This window comes from Canis lupus, chromosome 21, assembly GCF_048164855.1.
Source record: "Canis lupus baileyi chromosome 21, mCanLup2.hap1, whole genome shotgun sequence".
Classification (NCBI taxonomy): Eukaryota; Metazoa; Chordata; class Mammalia; order Carnivora; family Canidae; genus Canis; species Canis lupus.
Genome location: NC_132858.1, coordinates 9,176,278 through 9,199,399, shown reverse-complemented (window position 1 = coordinate 9,199,399; position 23,122 = coordinate 9,176,278). Strand labels below are relative to the sequence as shown.

Genomic DNA, 23,122 nt, shown 5'->3' with positions numbered 1-23,122 from the left:
CCCCATGGTTGTTCCCGCAGCCCATGGCCCGCCTGCACCTGCCCGACGGCGGCCTCTTACCCAGTGTCCGGTGAGACGTGCCAGGACTTCTTCTCCTGACATGATCTTCCCCGAGATCTGGTTGATGCTGGTGCTGCCCCCAAAGAAAGGCTGTGGGGGCACCCAAGACAGGGCTGCTGAGGGGCCAGCCGCCTCTCCAGGACCTTTGTGCCCCTCACTGAGCTGGGGTTGGGGGAGGCCCCTTCCTCATGAGGGTGCTGGCTCTCAGGCCCCAGGACGCGGGAGGCTGGCTCGGACAGGACCCAAAGCTGGAGGCGGCCACGCTCCCCCAATGCCTCTGCTTGAGCTCAAGGATGCAGGGGGCCTACCAGGCCTGTGCGCCTCACACGAGGAAAGGGCCTGTGCCTTTCCTGGCTGTGCTGTGTGGCCTGCGGGAACCCCTTGCCCTCTCTGGGCCCAGGCTGTGCTATGGAGATGCCAAGAGCTGTCCTCTCCTCTGTGCGCATATGCTCCAGAAACCACCCTGGAGTGCAGAGGGGGCTTCCCCGTGGCTAGGGCCCACTTCTCTCCAGTACCCACCCCCCCCTTGGGGGCTGATGGTGCCTTGGCCTGAGCTACCTTGAGTTTGAATTCCAGCTCAGCTTGGAAGTTGTTCTTCTCACACTCGATGGTCACTCTACCGCCCAGCTCCATGGTCATGGTGCCATACAGGATTCCTGAAACACAGTCCCTGTCAGCCCCATCACCTGTCCCAGCCCAGCAATGCTGACCCCTGGCCCCGAGGAGGCTGCTGGCAGCCCCTAGGAGGGTGAGAGGGATGGGGGAGGGGACAGGAGCCCCAGGGGGCAGAGTGTCAGGGATGGAGAGGAGCTGGTGGGGGGGAGGGTGCAGAACCCAGGGCCACGCCTGGCTCCCAGAGACCCTCTGTCCCCAGAGATGGGGTCTCTGCCCCCAAGGCTGCTCCGTCCAGGGAATGTCCTGGCCCTTGCCAGCTCCTTCCTCTAGGACTCCCTTCCCAGGCTCCCTGCTCCCAGGACATGCTCATCAGCATCTGTCATTTGCTCTGCTGTTGGGGCCTGAACGTGGGGGCCTTGGTCTTCCCTGCTCACTCCTGTGCCCGGGACTGGCCTGGCGGACTTGTTTAGATTAATACATAGATTTCTCAATTAATGAATCTTCTGTTTCTGGACAGCTAACTAAAGAGAAGAGCTGTGTGTATTATCAGACACTTGGACGTGTGTGAAAAAAATGAAAAGAAAAAAATAAAAGGACAAGCCAAGTGACACAGCAGAAGGGCTGGAAACACCCCGGGGTCCGCCAGTGCTTGGGCTGGGAGCCAGGGTGCTCCTGGATGCCCCTTGCCCTGGGGGCCGTCCTGGATGCTCCTCACCAAGTGGGAGGGGCTGCTGTGGGACTCTCCACTGCTGGGGTGGGGGGTGGGGGGGTCGCTGACAGAGATGCCGCCTTCTCTGACTACACCTGCTTTTAAAGTTTTGACTTTGGATCCAGGAAAATACTGCATTTCCCTAATTACAAACAAAAATGAAATAAAAAAGCAATCACTAAGGAGCAAAAGGAAAAAGAAACAAAAGCACGGGGGAGGGGGGGGTGTCTGCCCCAAGGCAGTTGGAGGGGTCATTGCTGATGGGGACTTTCAAATCCCAGTAAGGCTCACTTAAGACAAAGTCTTAAAATGAAAGCACAGGCTCTTTAAAGTGAAATGACCAGCCGGTGAGAGTCACTCGAAGCGCTGTACAGGGTGTGTGATGTAGGACCAGGAGAGAAACCACACCTGTGTGATTTACAAAAAGGGCCTTTCGGGGATCCCTGGGTGGCTCAGCGGTTTGGCGCTGCCTTCAGCCCAGGGTGTGATCCTGGAGTCCTGGGATCGAGTCCCACGTCGGGCTCCCTGCAAGGAGCCTGCTTCTCCCTCTGCCTGTGTCTCTGCCTCTCTCTCTCTCTCTATGTCTATCAAGAATTAAAAAAAAAAAAAAAGGGGCTTTCCCGCCTCCGAGAGGTCGGGGGAGGGTGTGTGTGGGGGTGATGGGTGGAGAGAGGTTGTTTCTGGCCAATGGGAATTACCAGGCACTGGGCTGACTTGAATCGGAAATGTGTTAACTCGTGATCTGTCTTTAAGAAGAAGAAAAAAAAGGTGCTATGTTTTTTTTACTGGAAAGTGCCCGAAACAATAACAAAACCACTCCCAAGAAGCAGAACTGTCTTGTGATCTGTGACCCCTGAAAGCTGGCTCCTGAAAGGAAGTGGTCACTTTGGAGTGAAATGCTAGCCTGCATCAGGAGGTCCATTCCCAGCTAGAAGGCCTGGGGGAACCCTCAACAAACAAACAAACAAGGACCAGAGCATCCCCCACGGAGGGCGAAGGCACCAGCCTGGGCTCTGCCCGCCGCCCCCCCCCCCCCCCCCGCCCTGGGGGTGCTGGAGACAGGGGTGGGGGTGGGGGGTGGGCCCTCTCACCTTTGCAGTGGGCGTAGGGCATAGTGAGGGTATAATCCTCTGCCCGGTTCAGGAAGGTGAGCGTGGCCTTGCCGTCCAGCAGAGCCGACAGTGAGTTCCCTGCAGAGATGGGGGAGGGGACCAGTGAGTGGACACAGACCCTCAGGACTGGGGGAGCCCACCCCCTGTGTCGTGTGTTCTGAGCTCCTTTCCAGCAGGTGCAGACAGTCCCCGGTCCCTCCAGCAGTGACTGTGGGCGGCCGGACCTCTCGGACTTCACCTGCGGAGCACTTCCTCTCAGAGACTCAGATTCTGGGAAAGCCCCACCCAGGGTGCCCAGGGCACGTCTCCCAGGAAGTGAATGTGCCACGGACACCGAGCAGCAGGTAGCCCAATCGCCTGCTCTGATTTTGAACATCCCTGAAGTGGGGGCATGGACGGACAGGCAAAGAGAGGACAGTCTGGAGGGATGGGAGCACAGGGGCAGGGGCGGAAAGGGTGGGCCCAATCTGCACACCCTCTGCAGGCCGTTGGCACCTGTCCACCTGCGGATGTGATAGGCGAATAGAAGCAGATGCTTTCTGGGTGCCCACAGGGCCAGGCTTGAGGGCGGCACGGCCCGACACTGCGGCCATGGGAGTGTCCTACCCTGTGCTGACACAGTGGCCGATGGCCACGGTGGCCATGGAGTGCTTGTGATGTGTCTGGGCAACCAAGGAGCTGTGTTTCCAGTTTCACTTCATTTTGATCAATTTATAGGGAGATACTGCCCCAGACAGCTCAGCTCTAGACGGCACCGGTGAGCACGGGTTCTCGTCTGGGACCCTCACCGCATCCCCACAAGGGGTGCCCTCCCCACAGCTGAGGGGTGGAGGCCCGAGCATGGGCTCTGCCTGACTCCAGGGTCTGAGCCCTGCACCATCTGTGGGTCCCTGACAGGGGACCACCTCCTGAGAGGCAGGGAGGGAGATAAACCCGGTCACCAAATCCCAGGTGCTGCCCCTGCGCCCCCCTCACCGTAAAACCGGGACTTGGCTGTGATGCTGCCACTAATGCAGAAGCCGTCCTTGCGGTTGCTGACGTGGAAGGCGGACACGGGTGGGTGGTGGGACACCTGCGGGCAGACAGGCACTGTGGAATGGCTCCTGGGAGGAGGGAGCCCGGCTTCCTGCCCCTGCCCCCTGCACCCCTCCGGCCCCAGGAGTGCTGTGGGGCTGTTCCCAGCTCTCCCTCCTGCTGCGCAGGGAAGTGGAGACTGAGTCATGGGCCTGGTTGTGGTCTGGGGTCCCCGAATCCCTGCAGAGTGCCCTAGGGGAACGGGATGTGCAGCTCCCCACCCAAGGAAACCCTTCTGCTGTCACAGGGCTGTGCTGTGTCTGCGCCTCCCAGGGGAACCCCGATGGGCATATGGGGGGCCACCGAGAATGGGCACAGGGGTCAGACGGTCCAGCCTGGATGCGGCCAGGGCCTTGCCTGCTCAGCTATGTAGAAGGTGTGGCTGTTGGTCTGGGGGTGGAACCAGCAGCAGCGGAAGGTCTCCCCCAGGATGGGGTTGTAGGGCTTCTTAATCCCCTGCAAGCAATGAATGAAAAGCTCGTGTGAGGAGCTGGGTGGGCCACGGACCCCAGTGGGATGGGGAGTGGACCGAGGGACAACTTGGGGAACTGCCTACTGCCCATACCCCCAGGTGCCCACAGCAGGGAGGTCTCTAGACGAGATGGCCTGGCAGGCCTGTGGCATGTGAGGATGCACCCCATGTCTGCTTTGGAGAGAACATGCTTTGCCCATGGTTTACATTCTGGGGGTGGGGGTGGGCTGCCTAGGAGATGTCCTGCCCAGTTCTCGGCTCCGAGGGGGACCTGAGACCCTCACAAGGTCATGCCATCCCTGGACTCTGGACAGAACTGGTACACAACCTGTTCAAAGTCCCCAGTGGCTTCTACTGACCCTTTAATAAAATCCCAAACCCCACAGCCCTGCTCCCCCGCCCACCTCTGCTTTAGCCACTCTCACCACCTTCCTGCTCCCCAAAGGGCCCAAGTCTATCCCCACTGCAGGGAACAAGCACAAGCCCCCCCTCAGGAGAGCCCTCCTTCCGGGCCCAAATGTGGTCTAGCTCAGGCCCCCTGACCTGGTCTGAAGCAGCCAGCGGCCCCTCACACCACCAGCTGGACTGTCACTTCCAGGTGTGTGCATGCACACGCCTCCCCCTGCAGGCCGGGCTCCCTGAGCAGTCAGTGTGTGCAGATGCCCTTGAGGACACCTGCCGCTGCCCTTCTGAGCCATGTCTGCACTCAGGCCTGCTGAGCCTGGGTCCCCAGGTGCACACGGTGGAGAAGTGGAAGCAGGGTGATGCTTTTACACTCACGTCCTGCGGTCAGGGGACGGGGTGGGGCTGCAGGACCCTCCTGTCTCTACCACCTCAGCAGCCCTTAGTTCTGGGTTCTCAGGAAGGTTTCCATGACTCTGAGACACACCACGAAAACCACAGGTCCCAGGGGCCCCTGAAGATGCAGGGTGGAGAGCCCCTTTCCCGGCACCGTTGCGTGTGGTAGCTGTTTCTTCAAGGTGTGCAGGGCCCTTCAGGGAATGAGGACCGCCCTTGTGAGCCTGGCCTGGCTAGGGGGCCTCCCTAGGTGGAAGTCAGGGCCCTGCCCCCATCTTCGAGCACCTGGGGCCACGGTGGAGACCATCGGGACCCTTCAAGGCCATGTGGACTCTCTGGGGGGCAGGTAGCTACGGGCCGGGTGGTTGGCACCCCACCTCCCCGCTGGAGCCTCTCACCTTGGGTTTCTTGTAGAAGCCGGACAGGTACCACTGCAGGACAAGCTTGATGCGGCTGTAGGCATCTCCCTCGAGGGCAGCCCTGTGACAGGCCGGGAGAACCCCTCACTCCAGGCCGGGATCCTCGGTCCATGCTCTTCCCTCCCACCGTCTGTCCACTGGGCTGGGAACAGGCCACTGGGGCCCCTCCAGGAAGGGAACCCCCACTCTCCCCCAGCCTCTCTGTGTGGGCTCCTGAGCCTACAGCTCTCTTTCTGGCCCCCACAGCCTGTAGGGTTCAGTTTGCAGGCACTAAAGCCATGGCCCTGAGCTCAGGACACTAGAACGTGCTCGGGGCCGTCCCACACTCACCTGTGATGGCTGGGGCCTGGGCCTGACGCGCAGCTGCCCCTCCTCCCTCTTGCCCCAGCTCCCTCTGGGACTGGTCTTAGAGACCGGGCCCTCCAAGGGGCTGAGCCAGTGGGGACAGTGGACTGAGCTTAGCCCGGGGCCCCAGGGCCCCTCCTGGAGACATCCACGGGGGGAGAGGCAGGGGCTATGGGAGGCTGGGGTCTCTGGGGGTGCATGGATGCATGGGAGCACCCCCCCCACTCACCTGGACAGCAGGTCGGCGTGGTAGTAGTAGTCAGAGAGCTTGTCCAGGAAGGACCGCGGCTCTAGGACGAACGTTGGCAGCACCACACGGGACAGGTCCATGCCCGGCCGCAGTTGCCTCAGCAAAACCCACATCAGACTCTTGTTCTCCTCGGACACCGTCTCCACCTGGGACGCCTGGCCCAGCTGCGGGGAGAGGGGCTGCGGTCAGGTCCCCAGCCCCGTGCTGCCCCAGGGATCCACAAAGTGTAGGTGGCAGGCCAGCCACGGCAGGCTCCGGCTGGAGGAGGTGTGCTTCCTCGGCCCGGCCCCTGGGGCCCAGCCACCCTGCCCCGCCCCGTCTGACCCTGGCCGTCCCCAGCCTGTGTCCCACCTTGGCCCAGGGGGGCACCTGCAGGCTCCCATCTGCCTCTGCTCCTTGCTGGCCTGGCCGACCTGGGCGCTCCCTCGGTCTGTGCCACCACCCTGCCCACCCCGGCTGCTGAAACGCGTCTGTGCATCGTGCCCAGCTCTGCGGCCGTGGCAGGATGCCCCTGGCAGCAGGTGCCACACGCACAGGGAGCCTCCCGCCCCTGCCCGCTGAATCTTCACGGCTGCCGGGTGACGCAGGTGATGCAGGGGCTCTGGGCCTGTGTCTCCCTTAGAAAGGAGCACCCACTCGTTGATAAGTACCTTTCCTGATACGTCTGACCTTTATCACAGCTGCCAGCACACGCGTGGAGACCGACACGGGGCCTTGTCCCTCTGGGTCTGGGGCCCCACCTCCCACTCCCCGCCAACCAGCAAACCCCCAAGGCAGCAGAACCTCAGGGAGGGTCACAGCAGCATGGCCAGCTCCATGGGGTCCTCACACGACAGGGCCGTACCGCGGGGACACTGGCCCTGGGGGAGTCCCAGCCAGCCTCGGGCAGAAGTCCAGCCCATCTTCCCTCGCTGGGGACCCTACCGGCTTCCTGCCATCGCTGCCTCCGCCTCAGGCCTGGGGCGTAACTGGACTTGGCCGCCTACCCTCTGAGCCCCACGGAGCCCCAAGCTGGATTCGGGTGCAGGAGGCAGGGAGTGTCCCATGCTGCCTGCGTGCCCCTTCCTTCTCCCAGGACTTATTCTTTGCAGTGGCCCCTGGGCACCAGCACTGTGGTTGCCCCTGCTTTCTAGAGGGGACAGGTGACTCGCCCAAGGTCACACAGCTGGTGGGATGTGAGCTCAGGGCTGTGTTTGGGGCCTCACAGCAGCCACCCCCAGGGAGCCAGGAGCCAGGTTGCCAGCAGCCCGTCCTGCATCAACATCCGTCACCACCCTCCTGGGCCGCCTTACACAAGTTGCTTTGCCTCTCTGTGCTCTCACACCTGTCCTTGAGACCCCCTGCCAGGCCTTCCCAGGTTCCCCCGCGGAGCCGAGCCTTGTCTGTGCTCAGCCTCTGGAGAGTCCCTGGGGCTGCTCGCACTCTGCCCCGAGACCCTCACATGCATCATCTCCCCCATTGTGGTCCTGTCCCTACTCCCAGCTACTACCTCACCAGTGCTGTCCCAGCTGGACTGGAACCTGTCCGTCCACCTCCCATGTGTCCTGAACCCCGATTTGACCCTTGTCCATGGCTCCCCGGGACCAAAGCACCCTTGTCTCCCTCCTGACAGCAGCTCCTCCCCAGGGACCAGGGGCTTCTACCTCCACCCCTTGGCATCCCAAAGGCCTCACCTGGATCCGGGGGGCCCCTGCCTAAACCCCCCAGTGGTTTCCCCAGCACCCTCAGCCGAGCCCTCGCCAGCCACCTGCTCTCTCAGGGTCGTGGATGTCTTGACCTTCTGCTCCCCAGCCCCTGGGGACAAGGGGCTGGCCAGGCACTGTGGCCTCTGCTTGCATCAGGGAGGCGGGTAAGGTGCAGGGTGACATCCGGCTCTCTGGGGGGGGGGGGGCAGGCTCTCACCTCCCCGAACTCCTCGTGGACCTGCTCCACATATGTCGTCCTCCTCGGCAGGCGGCCCTCCAGGGTCTCTGAGTGGGCACCCCCACTCTCGTTGGTCTTCCCGCTGTGGTCCTGGGTCTCGTTATCTGACTCCTCAGCGTTCTCTCTCTCCGACTTGTCTGAGAACGCATCGTTCTCCAGGGAGGACCCGTTCAGCCTGGAAGGGAAGGTGGGCTGTGGGTCTGAGGTCTCAAAGGTGCGGCCCAGGACCCCCCCACTCTGCCCCTGGGCAGTGGAGGAGGCCTGCCTCCTGATCTGAAGTTCAAGGGGGCCAGACTCCGTGGTGCTGGGCCCCCAGCCCCCCTTCCACATACAAGGAGACCCCACATGTCACTCCCAGTGATAGCGAGGGTCCTGGGGTCCCCAGCAGGCAGGAGACCCAGGCTTCTGGGAGGGGCCAGCCCTCGCCCGCTGCACCCCTGCTCACGGGCACAGGTCCTGGTCGTGGATGGCAGCCGAGGAGGGCAGTCCACAGAGCGAGGGGGGTGATGCGTCAGGCGAGGATCCAGGCTCCCCGTCTCGGCCCTGCTTGCACGTGCTGAGCCGTAGGAGGCTGGAGCAGCGCAGGGCCAGCTCCAGGGCGTCTAGCCAGCAGCGGCCTGTGGGGCGGCATGGGGTGAGCTCACTCCAAGCCCAGGAAGGCTCCCTCCTCTGCCAGGGACACCCCTGCCTCTTCCCTACCCTCCTGGAGGTCCTGCCCAAAGTGGGCAACGCTGCCGTGTAGGAATGCGTGGGTGCGAGTGGCAAGGGCTTACGTGGGCAGGGACAGAGGCCTAGCCGGTGAGCCCCCATCACAGAGAGACGTGTGCCGGAGGAAAGTGCCCTTCAGAGGATGCTCACAACACTTCCTCAAGGTCACAAGTCACTTAGCAAGAGCTACCCACTTCCACCTGGACACCCGAGGCTTTTATATAAGCGATAGGTTTCAGGGGGCACAGGGGGCTCCCACTGGCCTGTGGCACAGGCCAGGAGGGCAGGTGGCAGACTGGAGAGGGTGCTGCTGACCGTGGCAGGCAGACTGGCAGACCAGGACAGGAGGTGGATGTGGAGGCAGAGCCAGCCAAACCCCTTCAATCCCTGCTGCCCTCCTGGTGGAGGCTGCCGGTGGGTTACGCCAGCACCACCTCCGTGGCCCGGGGAGGTGTTAAGAGCTGTGGGGACACATGTCTACCAAGGTGCCTCCTATGTCCTGCTGTGATTACTAGCGGTGGGCCTTCCACTCACAAGCATGTTGCACATTACGTGTAATTCTGGGGGGCGTGGCTGGGGCCTGGCACGGGAGGCAAGGATTTGCAGGGTTGGTAGCCCTGGTTCTCAAGGGGACATCTGGGGTCCCTACAGGGTTTCACTGCAGGCTTGACTGGAGCTTGAGGGGACAGCCTGGGCTGTGCATTCCTGGGGGCAGCTGAGGGGGTGACCAGAGCAGTCCCCGCAGGACACAGCCAGGATGCCCAGCACCGCTAAGCGGGGCAGGCTTTGTGGTTGCCACAGAGGACTAGACTCCTTGATTGCTATGCATCCTTCGAAGCCATTCCAAGACTCCTCCTCGTCCTCCAGGAAGGCCACTCTGACCCCACAGGGGCCGTGGTCGCCCTTCCTCTCTGCTCACAGCCCCCTCGCTCATCAGGAACCCGGCTCATGCTTCAGTCCCATCGGCCTCGTCTGAGAGCTTCTTGCGCCCCCACAACCCCAGCCCCAGACTGTGGGCTCCCCAAGAGCCGGGGTGGGGAAGCGGCGTCCGGCCACCAGGAGGTGGTGTGGAACCAGTGGCTGGGCCACCAGCCGCACCGACCCGGAGCAGCCACCGGAGGGCGCTCCAACCAGGTGCGCTGCCCTGGGGAGTCTGCGGACTGGGATTCCCATCCAGGCTGGCAGGTTCCGTCAGTTAAATGAGGAAGATGACAGTGGAACCTACTGAGTCAGTGATGCCTGGTACGGGCTTCGCGCACAGGAGTTGCAATCCGGTGGCTTTAAATACGGTCATCGGATCGTCACAATGACTGGGGAGCCGGGCGCTGCTATTCGTGTTCTGTCTTGGGGAAACTGAGGCTCAGGGAGGGACTAGTAGTGGCAGGCCTGCGTGGCCCGAGCTCAGGCTTGTCTGGTGACATGTGCTGTCTCCTTCCTGGGTGGCAGTGGAAAGGCCCAGATAGGGACCATGTGCAGCCGGTTTGTAATTCCACCGGGGCACCCGCTGCCTGTGGGGTCACCAGGGAGACTGCAGGGCAGGCAGGGACTCACCGTCCGACTCAGAGGCGGCCCTGAAGATCAGATAGCTGCTGGGGAGTGGCTGCGTGATGGAGCCCACACTCTCACCCTTGGGGCCCTGGAAAGAGAGAGACAATTGGGTGTCACTCGGGGGGACACCCAGGGACACGGGCAATCACGCAGTCCCACTCTGACACACACACTCGGCTTCAGGATCCCCAGGCGGGGTCAGGCACCCGGCAGCAAGACAGGAGTCACTGATGAGCTGGGGGCGCCACCCTTGGCTCTCTAGCTCTCGAGCTCTCTGATTTAGGGTGGCCAGAATCGGCACACGCAAATTTAGGATGCCCAGTTAAATTCAAGTCTTGAGAAATAGTAAAAGTCTTTACAGTAGAAATATGTCCCATGCGATATTTGGGACATCCTTATACAAAAACAAAAAACAAAAAACAAAAACCCTATTTGGTGTTTGTCTGAGATCCTAATATAACTGGCCATTCTGGATTCCACCTGGTAACCTGCCCCACGTTGGTCCTGGGCTGGGCAGCGTCCTGGCAAGGAGGTGGCTGGGTGAGGTCTGGGCTAGTTCCCCGGCCTCTGTCCATTGTGTCACCAGGCCGGGAGCCCCACTGCATGCTCTACCTGGAGGGCCACACCTGAGCCCCAGCCACCCAGATATTGACCCCACGGCCCCCGGCTGCTGGGTAGTAATGGGCCCATCCGGAACCCCGAGATTGGCCTCCCGGCCCCCCCTCAGTGTCTGTCCCTCTGGTCCCCTGGGGCCTGACCTCCTGAGCCCCGGGCATCCACCCCCACCCCCTGGCCCCCCATTACCTTCACGGCCCAGACAGACTGGTCCAGTGGGTGGAAGAGCTTGAAGCAGAAGCCATCCTTCTTGGACGGCCGCTCGATGAGCTCGCAGCAGTGCAGCAGGACGGTGCCCACCCACTGGCCCACCTTGGGGGTCTTGTAGATGAGCAGCACCCCCGGCTTCAGCACACACCACAGTTTGGTCCAGCTCTTCAGGGTTCCCCGGATCTGTGGGGAGGGAGCCACTGTTGGGGAGGCCAGCACCCTGGGGGCACCCAGATGGCTTGCGGGGGGCAGGGGGACCGTGGGCAGAGTTCTCTTCTAGCTTTCAGGAGGAGCTCATAAATCATAGTGAATCCAGGCAAATGCACTGCAGCCAGGAGCAGATTTCCTGGTGAGGCTCGAGGCCGGGTTTGAGGCCCTCCCAGGGTCCCGGGGAGCCAGCAACGGGTGCAACTATTGTCAGCTCTGTGAACCCTGAAGCTTGTCATCGCTGTTCTCGTTCCAAATAAATATTTGCTTTTGTACCTCACTATTCATAATTTTGTAGGAGCGAGAAAAAGACCCACGTGGGCCTAGGTCCTGGGCAGATGACCGGGGGCTGGTGCACCTGTCCTGTTCGCCCTCTGACGCAAGCCCGGGATTTGGCAGCTTTCCCTCCACCACTGCTGGGGTAGACGCAAGCCCCCGGGGCTGAGAGCACCACAGGCCGCCTCCATGAGGCCTGAACACCGGCCTCTGACCCCAAGCCCAGAAGCCGTGCAGTGTCCCCCTCCCCTGTCCCCCTACAGGCTCTGCAGGCACCCTGTGACCCCCATCTGCAGGCCAGGTCCCCTCTCAGCCTGTGCAGCGTGTCTAGGAGGCCTGGCCTGGAGCACTGCCTTTCAGATTTAGGCAGGTGAAGATGAGGCCACATGGGGGTGGCGGGAGCCGCGACTCGATGACATCTGGACACAGACACGGGAGGGGCCGCGTGAGGCAGAGGCTGGAGTCATGAGGCCGCAGCCCAGGGACGCGCGGAGCCCCGGGAGCTGGAGGGGCAGGAGGGACCCTCCCCGGGGGCCTCCGGACGGAGCACGGCCCTGCCTGCTGCTGGGCCTCGGGCTCCGGCCTCCAGAATAGCAACAAACAGCCGACGGCCGGGACTCCGATCGGGGGTGGCCAAGGGGGACAGCACACCTTCAGGCTGTCAGCCATGATGACCACGCTGGGGTCCGTCAGCGCGCTGAACAGCTGCCGCGTGGCTCGCTTCTTCTCCTGCCGGTAGTTCTCCTTCTGTACCTGGGCCAGGGCAGCACGGGCAGGTCAGGGGAGGGGCCACGAGCCGCAGCTCCCCCGCCGCCAGGGCCCCGCGGTCCAGCCCTGCGGGGGTGAGGACAGGGACAGGGAGACGAGAGGGAGGAACGGGGGCGTGGAGGCGCCTGGGGGTGGCCTGTCCCCCACCTGCTTCGGGAGGCTGGGGCGTGGGAACCTCACAGGCCCGTTCATCCGTCCCTTTCCGGGGCCCGTGCCCACCTTGAGAGCCTCCTTTTTGGTGACCTTGGCTGTTGGGGACACACATTCCTTGTCGGACCCGTTGTACAGCCTGTACTCTGCCTGCAAGAGAGAGTCAGGGGCATCGGGGTGCGGTTGGGGGCTGCAGAGGGCCAGGCGGCAGCCGGGTGGGCTGGGGGGTCACAGAAAGGTGGTCCTGTCCCCCACTGCGCAATCCCAGGGGCTGGGGACACAGAGATGGGGCCTCATGGTGGCCAAGGACAGGATGTGGACGAGAGCTCAGAGGTGCCCGGAAGCGTCCGCTCTAGCCATGGCCACGTGCCCAGCGTCTGGGCGGGGGCCACACGAGCAGCGGGGACTCCCATCCCCGGTGCCCTGGGAGCTGCTGAGCGCAGGGCCGTTCCCCGGGTGCTCTCCTGAGCCCACCCACGGCTGCAGGGGGGCGGGTGGGCCGGGGAGAGGGCTCAGCCTGCCAGGCCTCCTAGACACGCTGCACAGGCTGAGAGCAGTGGTCAGGGATCTGGGGCTGGAAGGGGCCGCGGTCCTTCAACAGATGGGGAAACTGAGGCCCTGAGGTAGGGTGAGGGTAGTTAGGAGACAAAGCCAGGCCCAAAGGCTAGCGGCAGGGCAGAGCAAACCACGGTCCGCAGCCCACCCTCCACCTGTTTCCGTTCAGCCTGTGAGCTCAGAACAGTTGCCCATTTCTAAGTGATTGAAAAAAGTCAAAAGAATAATATTTTCTGAGACATGAAAGTTATCTGATGCGTGGCTGTTTTCTTTCCGATGGTAGCACGAGCACTTGAGACGGAGCCAGGGCAGCCTCAGATACTCGCTCTCGGTTCTTTCCAGAGAGTTCACCTGCCCTGCTCTGCTCTTGGGCTGGGTGCCCTGGGGCTCTCGCCACCACCGCCCTGAGCCCCTAGACCTGCGAGCAAGCCCCCCAGCCTGCCGGAGGGGCCGGCGGGACGGCAGGCAGCTGTTGGCGCCCGGAGGATCTGGGAGGTGAGGTGCTCTGCTTGCACGGGCTCACCTAATTCCCACGACAGCCCGCAGCACGGGCCCAGTTACTGTCCTGTTCGATGGACTAGGAAACCGAGGCCCAGAGAGGTAAAGTCACTTGCCGAGGCTGCGAGGCAGGAAGTGCCGTCCAGCAGGCCGGTCATCCCCACAGCACCGCATGCCAGGCCTGGCTTCAGGCGCTGGGGGTGGGAAGGAGAGTCAGACCAGCCACAAGTCACAGAGCTGCGAGAGCCAGGGGGTCATTCTCACTATCCACATCCTGCACAAGAGGAGATTGTGGCACAGAGAGGCTCAGAAACTGCCCAGAGTCACACAGCTCATGAGGGAGGGGCTGAGCTGGGATGGATCACAGAAGGGCAGGGGTGCCCTGGGAGCCGCTGAGTGCTGGACCGATGCCCGGGCACTCTCCTGAGCCTGCCGACGGCAGCCTCTGCTCTAGAAACAGTCTTTGGGCTGAAGCAGAAGTGACGATGTGTGTGCTAGACATTGGCAGCAGGTGACCGGTCTCTGGGGGCTGGGGCTGACCCACAAAGATGCTCCCAGCAGTCTTCCTGGGGAGCTGGGCCTTTGGTGCACGGCGCCCCAGCCCCCTTCACACAGGCTGTTCCCCCAGCCCAGGATGCTCTTCCCTGCTGCTGGGAGGCCCCCGCTCCTTCCTCAGGCCCCACCGAGTCACTCCCCGGAAGGCTCTTCCCGCCCTGCTGGCCTCACACCCTGGCGGCATACACCTGCCCTTGGCCGGCCCAGCGCCTTTTGCAACTGCAGCCCCATAGACAGTCCTGCTTGTTGTCTACAACTCCTGCTGGGGGCAGTGCGACCCCAGCACGCACGGCAGCAGGGGCTCAGTACCTATGTTGAATGAATGAATGAATGAATGAATGAATGAATAAACGGGGTGACCTACCACCCAGTTCTCTTCCAGGTGTGGCTCCATGCAGTTGTGCTTGTTTTAGGCAATAGAAGTGGGCTCGGGGCCTGAGGGTCCAGGGACCTGGGGGCGGAGGGCAGGATGGGGCATCTGTGCCCTGTACCCCCTGTGCCTCAGTCCAGCAAGGCCACTCGGGCTCGGGTCACTGCAGCCCTGTCTGCCAGCTCCTCTGCCCTTGTGGCCACCCCAGGACCCTGCCCAGGCACTATCGTGTCCCCAGGCCCTTCCTCACCCTCCTGCACGCTGCTGCACATCAAGGCACAGTGCGATCACACACAAGAAACCCGAGTCAGAGCGAGGACCTCCAAAGTCTGACCATAGACACGCAACCTGTGATAATTACTTAGAGAAGCCATTTAGAACAAGCTACAGGACAGGGGCCCAATGTGCAATGGCACATCTGACAAGAATGTGACGTCTATCATATAAAAAGAGCTCTTGGGACGCCTGGATGGCTCAGCGGTTGAGCATCTGCCTTCAACTCAGGTCATGATCCTGGGTCAGGGGATCAAGTCCCACATCGGGCTCCTTGTGAGGAGCCTGCTTCTCCCTCTGCCTGTGTCTCTGCCTCTCTCTGTGTGTTTCTCATGAATAGATAAATAAAACCTTAAAAAAATAAAAAAAAATAATAAAAAATAAAAAGAGCTCTTACAACCCAACAACAAAGACAAACAACACGATTCAAAGACAGGCAGAGGACCTGAACAGACATTTCTCCAAAGCTGTTGTATGATAGTCAAGAAGCACATGAACAGATCATCAGTCATTAGGGACCCACAAATCAGAACCACAGAGAGGCACCACCGCATACCCACTGGGACCACCACAACAGCAATGAAGGAAAACCCAGAACATCCAAGTGTGGTGGGGATGTGAGAGAGGGAAGCCCTCCCTCATTGCTGGTGGGCTCATAAACCTCAAATAGTTAGATATAAAATGCTTGAGAATTCCATGTGACCTCAGAACAACCATCTGGCCCCACAATCCTGCTTTTGGGGGCACCCCGCAGAGCTCAGTGCAGGGGCTCCAACGTGGTCGCAGGAGCAGAAGAACAAGGACAGTGCAAATGTCCACCAACGGATGAATGGACAGGCCGGGTATGGGCCGGGCACACATGGAATATTACTCAGCCCGAAACAGGAGTGAGCCTGTTACACGCTACACACCACTCCGTGGGTGAACCTCAGAACACGCGTAGAGCCAGACGCTAGACCAAAAGACCACACACTGTGTGATTCCATTTCCACGAGATGTGCAGAACCGGCAAATCCACGGAGACGGGAGGTGGAGTCGGGGCTGCCGAGCTGGTGAGGCGGAGCAGGGAGGCTCTGATGGGACTTTGGTCCGGGGCACAGAAATGTTCTGGAACTAGACAGAGGTGGAGGTCGCACAGCATGGCGGAGGCAGTGAGTGCCAGTGAAGCGGGCACTTAAAACGGCGGGGTTTATGATATTTGAACTTCACCTCACAAAAAAGATAAGATCTCTTGTGGGCTCGTGTCTTTTCCCAAAGCTGCGCCTCTCAGGGCAGCTCCAAGTGGCCCTTAGGAACCTGGGGGTGTAGGCACCTCACCCCCCGACCAGGCTCGGACGTGCTGCAGGCTTCCTCTTTCTGTCACCCGCCAGGACGTGGGCACCAGGAGGGCAGGACTCCGCTCTCTCCATGAGCCCCCCGTCACTGCACCCACAGCCGCACCTGCTCTCAGGAGCTGCTCAGACCTCATTATGGAATGGTTGGGATCTGACATTTGAACCAAGTCATGTGTTTCTGACTGTGTTTGTATGTTTTACTGGGTTGTAGAAGGTCACAATTATGTTTTTAGTGTTTTTATGCCATAAACTCATTTCTTGAAAAAATAAATAAGCCCAGTGCCCCCCAGAGGGTTAATGGATTAACAAGATACAATCCATCCATGCAACGGAATACTCGTCAGCCTGAAAAAGGCAGGACATCCTGACACCTGCTACAACACGGGTGGACCTGGAGGACGTGGTGCTGAGAGAAATAAGCCATGAAAGGACAAATATTGCGGTCCTCCTATGAGGACCTTAGAGGGTCAGTGTGTCCTGGGGACAGAGAGTGGACGGTGGTCACAGGGCCGGGGGAGGGATAGGGTCCGTGTCTCCTGGGGACAGAGAGTGGACAGTGGTCATGGAGGGAAGGCTCACACCTCCAAGATTTGCAAACAACAGAAGGACCCTGGGTCTTCCTCTTGTGGTATCTCCGGTCCCTAAATGCCACCCAGCAGCCCACACAGCTCTTCTCCAGGCCCCAGCCTCCTTGGCCTCTGTTCTCCAATAAACCAGCTAACAAGCACCTTTTGTGACTCCGTCCTTGTCCCAGGCTCCCCGGATGCGGGGTTCAGAGCTGCTCCTCCAGGCACACGTGGGAGGGGGTGACAGGCCAGCTCGGTGCCATCTGCTAACCCCCATCCCCTCCCCGCCCGCCCCCAGCTACTTCCTGTGGCCCCTGGACAGACTCCCCATCCTTGAGTCCTCCCCCCAGTCAGACTCTTACCGGAGGTCCCTTTGTGGCAGAGCTGGGGGTCGGAGGTCCTTCATCCCTCGGTAGCGATGGGCCATTGGGCTCCATGTCCTTCCCTGCAAGAGTGGCCAGAGTGAGGACCAGGGCTGGCCCCTCCGCTGGCTGCCCTGTGTGTGAGGCAGGGAGGGGTGGGCACGGTAGCCTGGGCAGGGCAGGAAGCCAGCTGAGAAACTGAGTGACACCTGCCAGGGTCCCTCCTAGGAGGAGCCAGGAGAAGAAGCCCAGCTCCCATGACCTGCCGGGAGGAGCCCAGGCACGTGGCATGCTGGTGCAGCATGGCCTCTGGGGCCCCACAAGGCCAGGCCCCACTTTCAGAGGGAGAATGCAGTGTCCCGGTTTAGAGACACATGGCAGTTCAGGGTCCCCTCTCGCCCTGACCCTCAAGGAGCCAGATTCTCAGAGGGAGGTGGCCAGACACAGTCCCTGTACCCCGATTGGGCAGGTGTCCATTTCCCTCTCCGGCTTGGTTGAGGAAGACGAGGGAAACTCCAGGTGTCTGGATTTGATCCCGGGGAACAGTCACCCCTTCCTCAGCTCCATCTGTTTTGAAGAGGGTTCCCAAAGCTTGGGCATACAGGCAGGGGGTGGCCTCAGAGGAGGCAAGACAGTGTGCCCTCCAGCTCACTGCCGGTCCCGGGTGGAGAAGCAAAGGTGGTAACCGCTGGGGGAAAGCCATCCTGGTGGGGCCTGTGGACAGGAGCCCACAGAACAAGCCCTGGCAGGTGCTCTGCAAACCCAGGAGCCTGGGAAGGGGCCGGGGGCCTGGGGACTGAGCATCCTGCCCTGCGGAAAAGCCAGTGTGGCTGCCTGAGGAAATGGCTATGTCCCTGGGAGTCCAGGTTCACGTGGGCCAGGAAAGGCCTAGGGACAGTGGCCACTCCAGGTGCCAGCTGGGGAGGCTCCCTTGATGCTCCTGCTTCTGCACCTGTGCCCTGATCCCAGGCCCGGGTTGGGTGGTGAGCACTTCCAGCCTCCCCAGTCCAAGGGCTATCTTCGGGGGTGTGTCCTGTAGCTGCCTCTCCTGGGGTGGGTGCTGCCTGCTGGCCTGGGGGGCTGGGGACCCTTGGAGCACCCACAGGAGTGGCTCTGTGGCAGCTGGAGGCCGGCACTGGTTCCTGCCCCTGCCCCCCTCCTCACCCCTGCCCCCAGGATCTGCCGCTCCTCCCCTCCTGGGAGAAGGTCCCTGCTTGCTGGGTCCTGGCTGCATGGGCCCACCTGTAGGGGATCAAAGACCCCTTAGACCGGTTGCCAGCCAGGACCTGTCCTCTCCCGCCCCCTGCTCCCAAGAGGGTGCAGCAGCAGGGAATGGAGGCTGGATTTACCTCCCCAGGCATCCTGTGCCCCTGGCCCATGTGATCTGACAAGGCGCATTCCATGTGGCCTGTTTCTGTATCTGCTTGTGGGGTTCTGGGTGGGAGGTCCCCAGAAGCCCCCCAGGTCCTGACAGTGTGTTGGCCTGAGGCTCTCCTGCTGTCTCCAGGGGTAGGATGGACGCTGCCAGGAAGGGCTCGGGTCCTCTCTCCTCCCTCCCGAGGCAGCAGGCGAGGGGCAGACAGGCTGGAGAAGGTGAGGTCTCCCAGGATGGGAGGAAAGGCAGGCCTTGGGGAGCAGTGGTCATGGACAGCAGGAGCACTTAGCTTAGTCTGCTGGGTGGCCAGTGAGGACTTAGTGATGGGGTGGGGAGCACGGAAGCCAGGAAAGCACCAGCAGGTGCACATGACCCTGTGCCCCGTGGGCTCTGTGCTTATCTACCAGCGGCATCCAACAGTGGACTGTTCCCTCTCAGAGCCTGGGACTCCTCTATAGCTTGGAGTACGTATTAACATCCCCATTTTACAGATGAGGAAACTGAGCCCTGAGAAGTCCTGCTGGCCCAGGGTCACCCAGCCAGGAGAACTGGGGCTGGGATTCAGGCTGTCTGTCCTGGGAGACTAGGCTTGGGGCCACCCCACCACAATGCCTCTCCAAGGATGAGCTGCCCCCAGAGCTGGGGGAAGGGAGCCCCCTGCTGACCCCCACCACCGAAAGGCTGTCACCTGGCCCCACTCGTCCCAGGGCTTACATGCCCTGCTAGCCCTTTTGTAGCAGCAGCACCTGGGTGGCGATTAGCAGAGCGAGGCTGTCGCCCTCCCAGCTGGGGCGGCACAGAGAGGGGAAGGGACCTGCCTGAGGTCACAGAGCCGGGCTGCAAAGCCAGGAGGACCCAGGCCCTGCAGCCACCCCAGCCCCAGCAGCCACCCCAGCCCCTGCTGGCACTGACCTGGGCTGAGGGGGTAGAGCTCATTTTCTCCACCAAAGAGGAGGTTCCGGCTGAGTTTCCGGGGGTCAACTTTCTGGGGGGTGGAGGAGGGCGGACACAGTGAGAAGCGGCGCCGGAGAAAGGCCTCCTCCTTCATGGCCTGGGCGCTGGGAGGCTTCTGGAAGGAAGGAAAGAAGGAAAAGACCTGGTCACACCTCAGGCAGAGAGCAGCGGTAGCCCCAGGGGCTGGCAAAGAGAGCAGAGGCACTCCAGGGGGCCGGGGTGAGGGTCAGCAGCGGGGGTCAGCCCCGGACTTCCAGGGCCCGCGAGGGAGGACAGAGCCCAGGCTGGAAGCCAGGCCCAGACCAGCCCTGGTGAAGTGCGTAGAAGTCACGGGTGTAGCAGACACCCTTCTCTGGGAACACCCCACCCCCAGGCCCAGTGCTATATTGGCTCTGTAGGACCCTGGCCACAGCCAGGTGGACCTGAGATGTGCCACTGACCCATGCAGGGCCACCAGACTCCCTAGTGACAGAGCTCCACGCGGGGAGACAGCTGCTGATACACACAGGGGAGGTGGCCAGAGCTGCCCCGAGAGGGGACAGGCAGCCCAGACACCAGGGGCAGCTGGCCTGCCCATCCTGCCTAAGGCCCCCGCTGTGACACCCTGCCTCCTGCACTCCCTCCCTCTGCTTCGGCTCCTCCTTGGGGGTCTCTGTTGCTGGCACCCCAACAGCATCACACAGAGAGAGCACAGGTGTGCTTAAAGCCAGGGGTGCCCCAATTTACACCCTGCCCAAGCCCTGACCCTCCTGAATGTGCTTTCTTCCTGCCCCAGGCCCAGCCCACCACTCATGAGCCGACCTCGGCCTCCTCCTGGGTCCTCCTGCCCCCTCACAGCCCAGTCCCGGGCAGGCCTGGGGCAAGCAGGTGACAGATGACAGTAAGTCCCCCAAACCATCAGCCCATTTTACAGAAGAGGAAGTCACAGCTTGGGAAGCTGAAGGCCTTGCCCCGTGGCAAGCAGGGACTCCGGCTTCTACTCCTGTGGTCTGTCCACTCCCTGAGGACGCGCTCCAGAAAGGCCCACTGCACCATCTCTCCTCCAGGTCTGGGGCCACTGGACCACCTCCCTGGATGGGCGCATGGCTCCCCGCCAAGCCCAGGACAGAGGCCCCACCCATTTCCTCCCAAGGCCCTGGGCCTTTCAGGGCAGGGCTCAGACACAGAGAGCCTTTCCTGCCGTGACAGGGCAGGGCTTCGGCGTGGGCAGGCGGTCCTGGGGCATGGGTGGCCCGGGTCTTCGGTGGCAGCCCCAGAACCTCCTCTGTGCCCCCCGCCAGCCCTCCAGACCCTCCCTTTCTAACCACTATCTTGTCACCTGGCTGAGCTTGTTACCTTTGCTGTTTCACAGACAGGAAAACTGGTTTCGGACAGGTTGGGATTTTGGCCGAAGGTCACAAAGCTAATAACTGGCAAAGCTCGTGCCTGAGCCACCTGGGACTGCCTCTAAAACCTGGTTCCCAGCTGGCACTCCCACTGCCTCCGATTGGCTTCTGGCAAACCCGCTGCTGGGCCAGAAGGGCGGGTGTCTGGACGGCCGAGCCCTGCTTATCAGTGTCAGGGGACACGTGCAGCCTGCCCAGGTGTATCAGGCATGCGCTGGACCTGGAGGGGTCCCCAGGGAGAGCGAGGAGGGATGCAGGCTCACATAGGCCTCCCTCACCTGGAGCCTCACTTCTCTTAGGGGTCAAGTCTTGCAGAGTTGGTGCAGGTGGAGGCGCTCTGGCTCACACTGCCTGAGACTGGCTCACAGCTCAGGCTCAGCTCTCCAGCTGGCCCGTCTGCCCCGCTCCACCTAGGGCGGAGTGGGGAGGGCGTGAGGATCCTGGCTGCCTTCTCAGACCCCCTAGTGTGCCTTCTCCCAGCACTGCTAACCGCCAGTGGGACTAGTCTGTGAGCTCCACCATCCAGCCATCTACACCGTCCTCCCTCCTCCTTCCCTCCCAACCATCAGCCACCTACCTACCTATCCTTCCATTCTTCCACCTACCTATCCATCTACCCAACGTCCCAGTCATCTATTCATCTATTTATCCATCCATTCACTTGCACATATACCATTTATCCACCTATCCACCCATCCATCCACCCATCCACCCATCTATCCACCCATCCATCCATCCACCCATCCATCTACCCATCCACCCATCTATCCATCCATCCATCCAAGTCCGACCTCTTATCTCTCCCTCCCTCCCTCCCTCTCTCCCTCCCTCCCTCCCTCCCTCCCTCCCTCCCTCCCTCCCTCCCTCCTCCAGGGATCTTTCTAGCCAGTCAGCTCAGCAGCCTGATATCCCTCCTTCCCTTCCCATTCGCTCCCTATTAGCCCAACAATCAGACCCATCAGAGGTGACATTCAAATGATTGAACTGCTGGCATGGACATCCTGTGATCCGAATGCAGTGTGGGGTGTGCACCAGCGGACATGCCCTCTGTCCTGATGCTCCACACCAGTGCTCGGCCCCTGCAAGCTGCCTCTGACCTGCTCAGACAGGGAGGGCAGGCCTCTCATTCAGTAGGGCTCCAGGGTCTACTCGGCTCTGCTGAATTCATACCTCCCTTCGTCTTTCCACTGCCCACCCCAGCTGCTGCAGACACCGGGTGCTTCTCTCTCTGCTGCGGTGAAGGCCGGGGCGAGGTGCTGGGCAGCGGATGCTATTTCGTCCACAGTGTAAGTAAATCCAGGTCACGTCTACCCGGTGGCAAACAGTCCAGACTCAATCCCTTGGCCCAGTCTTCCAGGCCCTTGAGACCCGCCCTCCCTCCTACTCACTCTCCCAGCCACACGGGCCCCCTCCTGTCCCTGGAAAATGCATGGCCCGCTCCCCAGGGCCCAGCTCTGGAACGTCCTCCCTGGAATGCCCTCGCCCACATCTCCTCCTGGAAGGGGGGTGGGGAGGGGGGGTGTCCTTCTCACACTCTGTTTAAATGTCACTTCCCGGAGGGCTGGCCCCCCGACGCCTCACACAAGCAAATTCTCCACATAACACGTGGTGTTCTGGAGCCTTCTCCCAGTGTTCCCTTCTTGCTAACTGTTCACATAGAATACACGTTCTAGGAGAGGGGGTGGCATCTGTCCTGTTCACTGTCTAATGCATGCCAGGAGCAGGGGCTGACAGTGGGGCCTGGGTCTTGGGGATCCCAGAGGTGAACAAAGGCCACACAACCAAACGCCCCTGGGCCTCGTTCCTCCTTATCCACAGGTCAGGGGAGGATCCCCAGAGAGTGGCCAGGGTCACAGGGTCCCGTATTTCCGGAGACGTTCCTGTTCCCATCTGCCTGCCACGCCAGGTGTACGGTGAGCACCGGATGACCGAGCCCCGTACTCTGGGCACTGCCAGGAGGTGGGGTAGGGTAGGGGTGCCTGGCATGGGGAGGCTGTCAGCTGGGAGGACAGTCAACCTGATGCTGGGCAGGTGGCACCTCCTCACAATGAAAGCTGAAGGCTCACAGGCCCTAAGGGTGCACCCCTGCCCCCTGGAGCCCAAGGGGAGGGAGACACGGCTGAAGAAACAGACCCTTCGAGCCAGCCCCCAGCTGGGGCTGCACCCATGGTGGGCAGCTGTTCCTCACCACCTGCTGGGATGCTCCCCAGGCCTAGGCTCCAGCTGCCCAATGCCTCAGGTGCACCCCCTCTGGTCTCCCATCTGGGGCACAAGAGCCCTCCAACTTCAAGGGGCCATGGGTCCCCTGTGGGGCTGGCCCAGAGCTCTGTCCCCGCCTGGACTCGCCCCATGTCCCCTAGTTCTTACACTTGTTTGGGCACCTGCCAGGTGCCAGGCTCTCTGATGCTGAGCCAAGGCCGACCGGCTGACAGCAAGGCCTGGGGAGTGGGCACGGAGCCCACCCAGCCCCTGGCCCTGGGAGCCAGCACACTGCCCTGCCCCCACCGCCAGCTGCCTTCCGGGCACTTTCCTGCCTCTGAGCACCATCCCCTCCACCGGCGCCCAGACGCCCACCTTCGGGCCAGAATAATGGGATCCTTATAAAGAAAGGTCACTGGTGCCTTATCAGGGCTCTG

The 23,122-nt window shown here is 61.7% G+C and overlaps 1 protein-coding gene across 8 annotated transcripts in view; it reads right to left on the bottom strand.

The window, feature by feature from the left end:
* The window catches only part of OSBPL5 (oxysterol binding protein like 5), a 75,870-nt gene that overhangs the window by 4,983 nt on the left and 47,765 nt on the right, over positions 1–23,122 (bottom strand). For 4 of the 8 annotated variants that reach the window (XM_072790349.1, XM_072790356.1, XM_072790355.1 and 1 more), the window contains exons 1-16: positions 19,060–19,213; positions 16,773–16,855; positions 15,422–15,623; positions 12,329–12,409; positions 11,993–12,094; positions 10,838–11,041; positions 10,037–10,121; positions 8,223–8,394; positions 7,757–7,952; positions 5,834–6,018; positions 5,239–5,320; positions 3,928–4,026; positions 3,472–3,568; positions 2,476–2,574; positions 619–716; positions 61–150 (exon numbers count right to left, since the gene is read on the bottom strand). In XM_072790349.1, coding sequence (XP_072646450.1) covers positions 61–150; positions 619–716; positions 2,476–2,574; positions 3,472–3,568; positions 3,928–4,026; positions 5,239–5,320; positions 5,834–6,018; positions 7,757–7,952; positions 8,223–8,394; positions 10,037–10,121; positions 10,838–11,041; positions 11,993–12,094; positions 12,329–12,409; positions 15,422–15,623; positions 16,773–16,855; positions 19,060–19,083 — 1,899 coding nt within the window. In that variant the 5' untranslated portion in view covers positions 19,084–19,213. Of the gene's footprint in view, positions 1–60; positions 151–618; positions 717–2,475; positions 2,575–3,471; positions 3,569–3,927; positions 4,027–5,238; positions 5,321–5,833; positions 6,019–7,756; positions 7,953–8,222; positions 8,395–10,036; positions 10,122–10,837; positions 11,042–11,992; positions 12,095–12,328; positions 12,410–15,421; positions 15,624–16,772; positions 16,856–19,059; positions 19,217–23,122 lie in introns of those variants that run through there. The other 4 variants (XM_072790350.1, XM_072790352.1, XM_072790354.1 and 1 more) reach the window with 1 other exon arrangement.